Source organism: Poecilia formosa, unplaced genomic scaffold (assembly GCF_000485575.1).
Source record: "Poecilia formosa unplaced genomic scaffold, Poecilia_formosa-5.1.2 Scaffold41, whole genome shotgun sequence".
NCBI classification, from domain to species: Eukaryota; Metazoa; Chordata; class Actinopteri; order Cyprinodontiformes; family Poeciliidae; genus Poecilia; species Poecilia formosa.
Genome location: NW_006799980.1, coordinates 216,409 through 229,683, shown reverse-complemented (window position 1 = coordinate 229,683; position 13,275 = coordinate 216,409). Strand labels below are relative to the sequence as shown.

Below are 13,275 nucleotides of genomic sequence, written 5' to 3'. Positions count from 1 at the left end.
CAGCAGGAACTCTAGAGGCAATCACAAATATTCATCCAACTGGTTTTGAGTACCTTTAAGAGTTTTATTTTTTCTGCAGCAGCTACAGACAGATGAGTGAAATGGCTTCTTTATTGCGTCGGAAAAGTAAAAGCATCCATGTAAGCAGGAACATAATCCGGAATATGCAACCTCAAGCAGCCATAACCAGGTGCACGTCGCGACGTTCCTGAAAGCTTTAGCAAGAGTCTGAATCAGCAGGTAGTTTTTTTTTTCTCCATAAAAATAAGAATTTTTGCACTACTGTGATGGGACAAGTCTCCACTGTTGGAAAGAAGAAAAAAAAACAATATGCTGAAGGTCATTTAAAGCTTCCTGCAGAACATTTAGACAAACCAATGAGATGCTTGGACATTGAAAACATAATGTACTTCTTCGGACGTATTGGCACGCTCCATATTTGGAAGGAGGAATGAAAATGCATCTCAAACACCCAAAACACCAGTAAAGCTGTTTTCACTGCATGATGAACCCGTAGACATCATATAACAGAAGCATGATGAAAGGAGAAATGAGCCAGGACACCATCGATAAGAATCAGAAGATAAAACAACAAGGACGAATATTTCTGTAAGATAATGATCCCCAACACACAGCTGAGTCAATCAATCACCCGACTTGAATGCGACTGAAGATCTGGAGCGTGGATAAAGCCGATGGTGCACAGAAGAGGCCCAGATAACTTAGACTCTGAAGACAGTTTGTGAGGAAGAACGGCCCTGATCTCATTGGTACAGAAATCTGAGTAGAGCTTGAAAAAGGTGTTTGGTGACCTACGAACCCGACTCGGTTACACCAGTCCTGTCAGGAGGAATGAGCCAAAATACCAGCAAGCTCTCATGAGAATCTTGTGGAAGAAAACGCAAAACATTTAACCTATATATATATATATATATATAGAGAGAGAGAGAGAGAGAATCATCTCTCGTCATGCTGCCAAGTAGCAAATAGAAAGATTTTGATAATCATTACTGGCCTGAAGTCGGTAATTTCATATCAAATTATGTTAAGAAAATGTTATGTTTGTATTTTACAGTGTATGTAAATATGCAGGAAGTAACAGCTTTAAAAGCTGGACAGAAAACTCTTCTTTTTTTTTTTATTTAATGAGCTCTTTTGCACTGCCCTCTAGTGGCTAAAATCCCAGTTAAAAACGACTGAAAATGTGGAGTAATGAATAGATTTTATAATCCACATTTTCATTGGAAACTGGTGGCACACAACTGTCGGTGGCCTGGGAATAAGCTCTTGTGGCGGACCGACGGCTGTGTTTGGACCTAATGATGCGTCGGGCTCAGGGGACACGCTTTAAAGTAGAGCATGTGTTTCAGATGAGAAAAACCCCCACAGAGGCTTTTTTTTTAATTTATGGGAATTTCTCGTTGCAGCTGGAGTGAAAGTCCAATTCCCTCAACAACAAATCTAGTTAAAGAGTTTGAAGCACAGCGCAGATTTTTAATAACACCAACTGGACGTCCACTGTTGTTCGTCATTTTACAGCAAGACGCTGTTTTTACCACACGAAGCAGAAACGCTATAAGAAAACAAATGCAATCTTTTTTCTTAATTACTAGGTGTAGTTGCATCTAAATTTGCAACATGGCCCCTGGGTTGAAATCTAAGCGATAATTAGAATTTTTACATTTGATTGATAAAAAAAATGACATAGAAAAGCAGCTGTAGTTACACTGGAGCAGCTACATGTCTGGAAGAAAAGGTTCCTCTTGCTGATCAGGTTCTTTGTTCGCCTTTATGTCTTCCCTGAGGCTGCTTTACTCTCCGTGCACAAACAAAACAATAAAAGTGACTGAAGGGGTGTTTACGGGTCTGCTTGCTCCTCTGTCGCTCAATGAAATCTGTGGCCTGTCAATGAAAACAAGGCAAAAGTAGATGATGGTTCTGAGATTGTTGAAGTGTTTTCCAAAAAGACGTGAAGGTTGAATAAAAAGCCAGCTGTGAGAATGTGACCCATTTTCTTCTTTTTCTTCTTCAGGTCTAATAAACATTTTAAATTTCTGACTGCTGTTACATAATCGTGCTTTTTGCCACCTCCCAAAATTTGAACGTAGAGGAAAACTTACAAATATTTACATTCGTTGTCCTCATCAAAAATAGAGGACAAACGTAAGAGGCCGTTTTATTACAGAAGCGAACGTCCAATTTTAGCTTCTGAAGGAAAATAATTGAGTAAATCTGGACATAGGTTTTCTTTTTTTTTTTTTTTTTAATTCAACAACATATAAACAGAATATCTATCTTCCTTTGATGTTTCCTGTTACGTTACTACAGGGTATGCTGTGTACTGAACCCTTTAATTATTCATGTGTTTAGATCTTTCCACTAGATTTGTTTGAAGACCCTCTGGCTTATTGTGCGTGTTTGGATGATTATGTGCCTATGATGAAGAAATTACAGTATAGCCCCGTTCACAGAATGCTCTGGGCTTCTCTTCACATCTTAATGTGTTGAATAATCAAGCAAATTTTAATATTCGACAGACAACCTACATAAACACCAACAAGAAAAAACAACAAAAAACTACCGACCTAGCAGGGAAGGATGGATGTTGTATGTGCATCATGTGGCATACTTTTTAAAAAAAAATGTTTTATTTCTTTCAAATTGTATGTTTTTTTTTTCAACCATAACTGGCCTGTTTGAAGTTGCCTCACATCATCTCAAGTAGATTTAAGTCTTTACTTTGACTGGACCAGTACAAAACCCTCGTTTTCTTTGAAGAAATTCACGGGTGGACTTGCGAGTGTCTTTGAATGAGAATCCTGACCGCAGATTGTTGAGAGCAAAAGTCGGCAGTCACAACAAGTTGTTTCCATCCTGGAGCAGCAAACAGCCTCAGACCATCAAACAACAGCAACCAGGTTTGACTGCGGGTTTAATACTCTTTTTGTGAAATGTGCAAATTTTACACCAGATATAAAGGGACACTCTTACCTTTTAAAAAGTTCCACTTTTGCCTCATAAGTCCACAGAAAAAAAATTCCCTCGAGGTCTTGAGTTTGGTTTGCATGTTGTTCTTGGTCAGCAGAGGTTTTGGCTGTGAACTTTGCCAAGTCTCTCCTGGTTGATTCATGAATCTTAACGTAAGCAGCTGAAGTCTGTGGTGCTTTAGATGTTCCGGCTTCTTGTAAACTCCTGGACGACCCAATATGTCCATGAGATAACCTTGCTACTCCAGACATTTCTGGGCAGCTTTACCATCATTCCACATTTTCTCTATTTGTGGATTATGGCTCTTACTGTGGATTGCTGTCGTCTCAAAACCACTAACTGATATCAGTGGCTTTGTTTCTTAGCTGCTGTAAAAATTTATTTAGGTCAAAATACATTAAGTTTATGACCTTTCAGCCTAATTCATCTTGTAAGTGATTGCTTGATTCTTCAGGTCAGGCAGGTAAAACTAAACCAAAACAGAGCGAATGAATTATTATCATTTTTTTCTTTTGATAAATGACACCTGAATTTAGAAAGTGCTTTTTGTATTTACTCAAGTTCTCTTTGTCAAGCATTAAAACTAGATTAATGAACTGAAACATGAGAAAAAGGCAAAACGGGGAAAAAATGGTGAATTCTTTCTCAGACGCTGTATAATTAAGGGAGTAATTGCTCAAGACGATGCACAAACTCACTTCAGGTTTCAGATGACAAAAACACCTTATTTGATATCAGTTTGTTTGATTGTGAGCTAACCCTTTTGCTCAAATTACAGCTGTTGCAGGAGTTGAGTTATAAAAAAAAAAAAAAATGAAATGAAATGCTAATTTCAGCTGTAAAGAAAATCAGGCAGACAACTTCATTTGGCTTTCAGCTGAGTCAGTCTTGTCATTTCCAAGCCATTTGACACGACAGCAAACAATGGCTTCCAGTTCAGGCTGCAAATTGCAAAAAAAAAAAAAAAAAAAATCTGTTGCGACAGAGTATTAGGAGCCACAGAGCTCATAAAACCTTCAGCATATTACGTCGCTACCAACTTTCATGTCAAATCCTGTGTTAATGTGTGGCTGGAGCAGCGTAGCGTGTGACGGAGGTTCTGAACGCAGGCTGGTACCTCTGTCACGTCTCCGATCCGTTCTGAACAGTTCGTCATATTTATCTGAGGCAGATTCCTGTCATTCATTGTGTTTTGTAAAGCAAAATGTAGAGCGTATATTTGTATTTTTATTTATTTGTGTGAAGGGCTAACCCTCTGCCTGATGGTGTGGCGGCCTCATAACTGCCTGCTCATATTTTTCCCTCTTGGGTTCTGAAGCTCCACAGAAAATTGAAGCCAGTCATGTGTGGCAGCATCGTATCCACAAGACTCCGAGGATTTCCGCCTTTCACCAAAATTTACTTCCTTTAGAAATGAGAAGGGGAGCCTAAATTGCTTCTTCAGACGCATCTTGAATAGCTGCATATATGTATAATATACCAATAAAACATGCTTTCTATAAAAGCCAGATGTCAACTCTCTCACATGGTGCCCTATGTACTTTGTGGGGAAAAAAAGCCCTGAAATCTTCAATGTTTATTATAGTAGAAAATCTCATCTGGAAACTCTAGAAAAATCTCACTTTTAATTTCAAGCACTTATGCTAAATGATTATTTGCATGAAGTCAAAACTTGCACAATTATTGGCTTACAGGTTCCTGTTTCAAGAATACATACCGTATTTTCCGGACTATAGAGAGCACCTAACTATAAGCCGTACCCACAAAGTTAAAAAAAACAAAAAACTGGAAACTTACATATATCAGCCGCACCGGGCTGTAGCCGCCGCTCTCGGTTTTCTACAAAGGAAATTTGGGTCTATCAGCAGGGTAATAATCCAAAACCCATAGCAACACATTACAGGTTCACCACCAGCCATGACGTTTCTTGAAAACAAACTCTTTATTTTACACAGATCACATTTCAGATCTGCCTGAGACAGAAAGCCGCAGCTCTAAGAGCTCAAACTCAGAGACACGTCAGGTAAGAAACGTCTCGGAGGAAAAACAGCTCACTTTGTTTGAGTTTGTGTACCTGTACCGGAAGCAAATACATCTAAGATTTGAAATCTAGCCCTCCATCCAGAATGTGCTCGGTGTTACAATAGTTGTTGTTCTCAGCTGTTTGAAGTTGTAAGATTTCTGAACAGGCATGGCTTCCACTCAATACTCGTGAATTTTTACTTGGTTGCAAAGTAACTTCTAGGTATTTTTGGAGTTGATGTTTTCCAAAACAGGGTTTCTTTATAATTTCTTCCCATCTGGTAAATTTACTGGCTAGAACAACCTTACTTTCCTTACTTTTTCATTTGGATATTGAGCCAAAATGGGAAAAAAAAAGAAAAAAAAAAGAAAAACCTCTGGAGTCCTAATATCCAAAATTTTACAGCATGCCCCTTTAAACCTTTAGCATCTTTGGAGAATCCAGTCGGTAGTTAGAATCTGAGCTCCATAGTCATAAAGTGGACAAACGGTATTCTTACTGAGAGGGTGTTTTAAATCATCTCTGTTAGCCTTGCAAATCATTTTTTTCTTCTTTTTTGTTTCTTCAGGTGTTCAAAGTAATCAATAAATTTAATTACTTTGCACCACTTGCAGCTTCCGTCCTCACAGCGGGGTAGGCTCATGCAGAAAAGAGTAGAAAGAAAACGTCTTCATCAAAAGCTTTTTGGTTGCAAACAACGGCGACAGATTTCCCTGCTGTCTTCTATCACACTTCCCACCCGTCACAATTACACGTGGTGAGGAGCGGTTTTATTTTTGCGGATTTTTGGACGTGAATCTCCGGTGGCTGCGAATAGCAGTTGGAACAACAGCAGATGGGATCGTAACCCGTTACAAATGGCTCTTAGCTGCGTGCATGCGCGCTCACCCACAGGACGAAAACGTGACGTTTTTAAGTGGGGAATTCAGTTTCTCCTCATTCTGGCCCACTGGGGCTCCGGGGAATATTAGATTATGATGCTGCCAGAACCGACATCAAACCTGTTGGGCCGAAAGGTCACCGACGTACATGGCGGCGCTCCATAAGAGAAACCGAATGCCTCTTTTTCTTTGATCTAACTTCAGACCCCTCTATTGCTTCCTCGGTGACCTGTAACCCGCACACCTGTCTCAAAATTTCCACTTTTTGCTGCGGCCAATCTGATGCTTACCAATTTCCCCACTACGCTAAAGCAGCATGCCTTCTTTGTTGAGTCAGGGTTATGTCAACTAGGCCTGGGGAGTCAGTGTTTTGCTTTCATGTAACAGCAGACTATTCAGTTACATTTATCCACCCATCCTTGAGTTATTTTTTTCTCACACTCAGAAGAGTTCCCAATATCTGGCGTCTTCTGGGAGATCCCAGACCAAGGGACGACTGGCCTAAGCTCGAGATGTAAGATGAAGAGCCGCGTCATCGGGGAATAGCTCGGTGAAGAACGCCCGTTTCCCCTCGTAGAAATGCGTAACGCTGTGGTGATGCAGACGTCTGATCGGGATTTCTCCTGGGCATCTCGCTTTTGGTTTGCCCAAGCCCAATATCACGTCTTGTCTGGGTAAACCTTGGGAAGAAATGTAACATAGCTACATCCCCTCTATATAAACAAGAAATAAAGTCATGCTAGCATTTTCCAAGCAATTTATTCACCATTACTGTGCATGTGTCAGTATCACACCAGGTGACATTATGGGTTATCTATCTGTTACTTTTGCACAACAGCAAACAGATTAAGCAGAATAAGGATATGCACTGCACTTTGCCAAATCCAGAAGCAGCAGAAAATAACAGAGGTAGTTTTTTTTTTTTTACTTTTAAATAAAATACTTTCAAAGTAAATGTATGTTTCTTAGCAGTTTAGGGTCATTGTGAAAGTTATGACTTTGATTGCGCGTCATAAAAACATTTTCTTATATCCAAGTGAACATAATGTCAGTGCCTCTCAAAGCTAAACACAAAGCAGATTTCAGTGTCAGAGACTAACGTATTATGTTCACGTCATCATCAGTCAGGGTCATGTATCGCCGTGACAACACTCAAGGCCCCCAGCCTGAACAGTTGCAGTTTTAAAGTATGTTTACAGCAGGAATCATGAAAAATTCAACAGTTTGATGTTGGCACCAGCAAGCCAAAGCGAGGAAACTGGATGGCAAAAGGAATACCTTTAAAATTTAAGGTTATGGTTTCTATGCACACACACACACACACAAAAAAAAAAACCTTACACATTACTCCCTTTGTCCAGTATTTGGTTAAAATGCCAGCACAGTGTGGCGTCTCACACAAGAACTGGATTAGCGAAATGACCCAGCAGTTTTTAAGAGTGCGCAAACTTAGGTTTCATCATTTAATTTGAATCATTTTAATAAAGAGGAACAATCAAGGTTTGGTTACGCTTCCAAAATGACAACCAAGTTTCATTTTTAAGAAAGAGTCAACAAGAAAGAGCTGAAGCTGTGTATATAAGTTGGCATATTCAGAACTGCCAATCAGGTCCATGTAAACATGAATTCAGTTTCAGAATTAAAACTGAACTTTAATGTTCCTAAGGTTTGAAAGTCTGAGGATTTTGAAAGCAGGTCCTGTTGAAAGGTTATCTATCGGTTAGATGCCTCTCCTGTTGTCTTTGTTTGGCATAAATACAGAACAATTAGTCCTGGAAGCAGAAGTGAAGCTAAAGTTAAAGCCAAAGTCCTGCATCCTTTAGACGTGTCCCTGAATAAAATGAGGCCTGGGAGTCATAGATGGCCGTCCTTTTGCCGTCTTTAATTAACATCAATCTCAAAAACATCAAATAAATTCTTACAAGGTGCATTTTGTTGACCCTTGAGCCGCCATGCTTTCATTGGATTTTATTTCTGCTGGCAACGACAAATATCTATCTACGTGTAAGAAACGGAGGTTGGCGCCGCCAAGGATCTTCTTGTACGAAATACATTGCAAAAAGAACAAAGTGCAACTGTATGACAGTAAAGTGCAGCAGTGTAAAAGTTAGAAATATTTACAAATCTTTACTTCTACATCTCTTTTTACATGTAAATAATTATTTGCTCCATTGCAAATAACTGCGCTGTAGCACTCATAGGTCGTTGTGACATTTATGAGTTTTAAGACATTTATGTCTTAAAACTCTCAGCTGCTTCAGCCTGATTAAAATAACTGAAGGAGAATTGTTTAATGCAGGTAAGATATTGTCTGCTAATAACGTCTTCACAGAACCTCCCAACTTTTTCCATTTGTAGAGATATTATTATCTGCTGTCTTGAGAAGGTTTTTAGATTTATTTAGTCATATGTTAGAAAAAAATACCATGTGATGGAAAAGCTTTTTCAACCTGCATTTCTTAGCACATTAAACCTCATCAACTGTTCAAAACGTGAAGCTTAACATTAGGGATTGACCCCACTTGTCACTTCACAACAAAATCCAACCCCTCTGCAATGACAAATTGTTTTAACACTTTCCTCAGATTGACCAAATTGTGCAACATGTGGGAATCTGGTTAATGCTAAAACAAAACAACCTGTTGCTTTTATTTTTCTTGCAACACACTTGACCACTGGTTATACCTCATTTATCAGACACTAAGTTATAAACTTACACTTCCCAAAATTGTCAAGCTGTCCTTTAAAGTGTCGCTGTCTTAATGAGGATACTCGCTTTGTGCTTCCTTCATGCATTTTTGCACTCCTTAATTAAAGCTTTGAATAAAAGTGTTGGAATGATTTAATAACAATAGGCAAAATGGAGGAGCTCCAAAACAAAAGCACAAACTGAAAATGGCTTGTAACTTGTTATCTACTTATTTTACCTTTTAGCTGCCACATAATGTTATCTTTTGTGGATATGGAGGAAGGGAAGGGGGGTGGGGGGTTGTATTGAAAATACCCCTCTACAGCATTACAGCTCAGACATAAAGGACGGCTCCACTCAATAAATCAGATCAGGAAGTTCTGTAAGAGGCATGGTGATGAAAATATACAGCATGTCGCTCCTGCAGCCGGCTCAGGGTGTGCACTTCCATGAAAGACACGATACTGGACAATGAGATTTAACGAAGAGCAAAACACAATCCGTCAGGTTTTTCCCTTTCAGGCCTAGAAGGACTTCTTCCACGACTTGCAGAGGATTTTCTGAAAGGCACGCCTGAAGTCCCGGTTGAAGATGGTGTAAATGGCCGGGTTGAGGGAGCTGTTGCAGTAGCCGATCCAGAAGAAGAACTTGAACAGCGGGAGGGGGATCTTACACGAGTCTCCGCAAATCCCGTACAGGCTGTAGCTGAAGAAAAAGGGGAACCAGCACACCACGAACACCCCCATGACCACAGCCAGGACGAACGTAAACCTCTTCTCTCGCGCCTGGGAGACCTTCTTCCTGGCGAACGAGCTCCGGCGACACTTCCTCCTGGAGACGAAGAGGTCCACGGACTTGTTGCTGACCCCGGAGATGCGAATGGGGAGAGAGCTTTTCTTCTGGCCACCCACGGGGGCTCTCTGGGAGTCCCGCCGCTGGGGTTTGTGACCTTTGCCCTCAGAGGAGGAGCTCTCCTCCATGTCGGCCTCCTCGGTCTGTGGACCCGTGGTGACTGTGCGTTGGCTGGGTGTGGGAGGGCACTGGCAGTGACCGTTCTCCCCCTCCCCGTGGAAAGGCGAAGACGGCTTGCTCAGTCCGTTCTCAGTTTGTGTGACGCCATCCGGCCTGGGGTTCTTCCCCGACACACTCCTGGTTCTGGTTTTGGCCACCTGGTATATCCTGATGTACACCAGGATCATTATCAAGCAGGGCGCGAAGAAGGAGGCAGTGCTGGAGGAGAGGATGTACCAGGTGTCGTCGTTCAGCTCGCACTGAGGCTGAGAGCCGAGCTCCTTGTTGCTGTCGATAGACATGAGCGGAGGGGAGGAGATGAAGGCAGAGATCAGCCACACGATCAGGATGATGCACTTGATGCGCTTCGGAGTCCGCTTCAGGTTGTACTCGACAGCCTGCGTAACGGACCAGTACCGGTCCAGGCTGATTGCGCACAGGTGCACGATGGAGGAGGTGCAGAACAGCACGTCCAAAGCCAGATAGATGCCGCACCAAACTTTCCCGAAATACCAGTAGCCCATGAGTTCATTGGCCAGAGAGAAGGGCATCACCAGAGTGGCGACCAGGATGTCCGCGGTGGCCAGGGACACCAGGAACAGGTTCTGGGGGGCTTTCAGCGCCCTGCTCGTTAGCACGGCGATGACCACCAGAATGTTCCCAACTACGGTGAAAAGAATCAGAAAACTTACGAGAGCGGCGATGCCGGCTATCGCGGCCAGAGAGTAGCCGCTGTCGGGGCTCCAGGAGGAATTCAGCTGGACCACCGTGAACGCGTCCATCCCGCTTGCGTTCTGCGACTCCATGCTGGGTGGAGCGGTCGGGATCAACTCACCGTCCAGCTCCTCTAGCAACACGGGAGTCCATCAGTAACGCACGGCTCCGACGCAGGTCTACCAAATCTGACGAGACAGGCGCGCACCAGTAGACCCCCGGTTAGGGCGCAGCGTGCAGCTCTGACTGTCCGCTTCATCGGAGGATAACGCATGTTGAGAGAACGTGTCCGCTGCATGTTGGAGGACGCGTGCCATGCTTCCTCCGGCTCGTGAGGCGCTGAGCAGCGTCCAGCCGCAGCTCTGCCTCCTGCAGCACGGTGCGCTCTCGCTCCCAATAATGCCCCATGTGCTCTCATAAAAAAAAAAAAAAAAAAAAACCTCAGCCGCCGCCCCTCCCTCCGCACATTGATTTCCCGTTTGTGACACGAAATAAACGCTAAATTTCCCTCAAATTGCACATTTTAACTTAAAAAAAAGGGTTCAAAATTGTACGTGAACGTTAAACTTCCCAAATAATAACTGTAAAAACAGCCACACTCTTAACAAATCCCCAGAAGCAGATCTCCTCTTTTTCTTACAACAAACATCACTTCCCTGGAGGTCAGTGTTGCAGCGCTCAAAACCGAGTGTTTCCCCTCCGACAGCCGATCCTGCAAAGTCAGCCGGAGTAAGACTTTGGACAGAATCTTACTCAGGCCGAGATGAGGACTGGAGGTCCTGGAGCTTTTTCTATGGAGCCAGCTGTTTTTCAGGGAGGGGGGAGATGATGGGAGATCACCAAGCTGAGAGAGAGGCTCGCGGCGCCGCTGCGTAAAAAAAAAAAAAAAAAGAAAAAAGAAAAAACAGGAGCAGAAAGACAGATCGGCGCTTTTCAGCCCCTGTTGCGCACATTCACATGGATCAGATGGATCAACGGCGCTCACACGGCGGAGCGCCTGTTTGTTTGTTTTTTTTTTTTTTTTAATGTGGTGAGATGTTTTGGAGGATGTGCAGCATCTGTTTTATATCCGGCAGGCTGAAGACCCCGGCTGTCATCAGCATCTGTTCTGTTCGATCATCGGGCTAAGATTTATTTAGTTGTTTACTTACTCTTGCAATCCTTTTTTCGTTGTTTCATTATTTTTTTATATATATGTTTTTACATTTACTTGTACTTTTTGAGTCATTTATTGAATTATTTACTCTTTCAGCTCTTTCTTCTGTATGCCCTTTACAATAAAATGTAACTTTTGCTTATTTAGTTGATTCTTTGTCATTTGTAAACTTTATTTGTGAAAAAAAAATCTTTTTCAAGTCCATATCATAGATTGTAAATACGTATTTATATTTTAAATTTTAAATTGGTACCATCAACTTCCAAACTTACAAACAATATTTCCTGACACCACCATTTATTTTAGATTTTAGCTCAAATGGAGATGCCAATAATTGTGCCACAATTGATTTTAACTAGAAACTATTTGTTTTTAGCATGGGATTCCTCCCTCCCCCCATATATCATACAAGAAGTGTATGATATAAAAACACACCATATAGATCAATTACACACAGATTGCTGTTTTAAAGCCTTTATTTTTGTTCGTTATGATTCTTTTCCACCTGCAGACAATGATAACACGACACTTGCGATTACAATATTATAAAAGACAAATAATTAAGCACGTTAGTAATGTAAAAATGTTAAAAGTATGTTTAATACCTGCTTCAGACGCGACTGTATATGTTTCTTAAAAATAGGTTGACGCTTCCCAGTTAGGTTAGGTCTCATGTCACGAACATTTCCCTCTCTACTTTCATTGTTTTCCAAACAGCAATACAGCAGAGTTACTGTGTTTCTCTCTTTTTTTTTTCTTTCTTTTTTTTCTTTTTTTTTTTAAGCTGTGCCTTTTGTTTTGCATTGGTGTGCACCTCCTGAATAACAATGCCAGTCAAACCAATAAAAGTTTCAAAACGTTATAAGTTGCACTGGTTTCCGGTTGTTACTCTCCATATTGTGCTCATTTACCACAGGGTGTAAAGGCGCCGATACGTTTTTTTTTCCATGCACACAATCCATCTGATTGTAAGAAGTTTAACCCCTAATGATGCTTTTATGGAGTTTTGTTTTTCTTTATCACTATTAGCTTTTCTTTTTTTGGAGGGATCTACCAGAGGCTCTTTGTGCCTTTCAGGATAAATGCTAAAAAAAAATTGCTGACTCATACCTGACTGAAGATGTTCGTAGAAAGCTCAGATGATGTATGGACTCAGATCATATTCCTTTGAGGAATGATGTTTTTGTTAGAGATGTGTGCGGGGGAGATACATTATTCTATGCAGGAAATGCTGTTTGTGGCCCGTAACGTCATTTTGATTCGACTTTTCCCTAAGATATTTTTTTCATTTCATGCAAAATAAGGAGTGTGAGTTAGAAAGTTTTTATTGGTTTGCCAGCTTTATTGCACAATAATAAAATATCAAGGAAACTCTGCCTCTTTATTTGGAGCCCCTATCCACCAGTCCTCCATGTTAAAACCTCCTTTTTCCTTTAACTTTTTTTCCAAAATGGCTCTTAATATCATGAGGTTTAAAGAGGACCCGAGCGCAGAACTCTGGTAAAAATTAGAATTTTAATAAGACGACTTGCAAAACACAAGGGAGACGGGGATAGTAAAAGGAGAAGCAGGTGTTAAACCGAGCCAGAAACTAAGAAAATACAGCGTGATTGTTGAGAGAGGCAGGTGGTCGATAACAAAGAGGAAGTAGAGAAAGGAAGAGAGAGAGGGGGAACAGGTAGACTGGGGGAAAGATGAATAATTAACACTAGGAGCTGAACGATACTCGAAGAAAACGGCAAGAAAGAATTCCACTGATCGAATACAACAAATGTGCAAAGAGCAGAACCCGAGAATAAATACAGAAACCGAA

The 13,275-nt window shown here is 41.3% G+C and overlaps 1 protein-coding gene across 1 annotated transcript; it reads right to left on the bottom strand.

Moving 5' to 3' along the window:
- Positions 1-5,328: 5,328 nt before the first annotated feature.
- Positions 5,329-11,564, bottom strand: LOC103137486 (alpha-2 adrenergic receptor). Its single transcript, XM_016671111.1, has one exon. It carries the CDS (start codon positions 10,396-10,398, stop codon positions 9,106-9,108), a length of 1,293 nt encoding a protein of 430 aa, XP_016526597.1. The 5' UTR covers positions 10,399-11,564; the 3' UTR covers positions 5,329-9,105.
- Between the last annotated feature and the right edge of the window lie 1,711 nt (positions 11,565-13,275).

Coding starts and splice junctions, on each gene's coding strand:
- LOC103137486 (XM_016671111.1), bottom strand. CDS start 10,398: ATGGAGTCGCAGAACGCAAGCGGGATGGACGCGTTCACGGTGGTCCAG.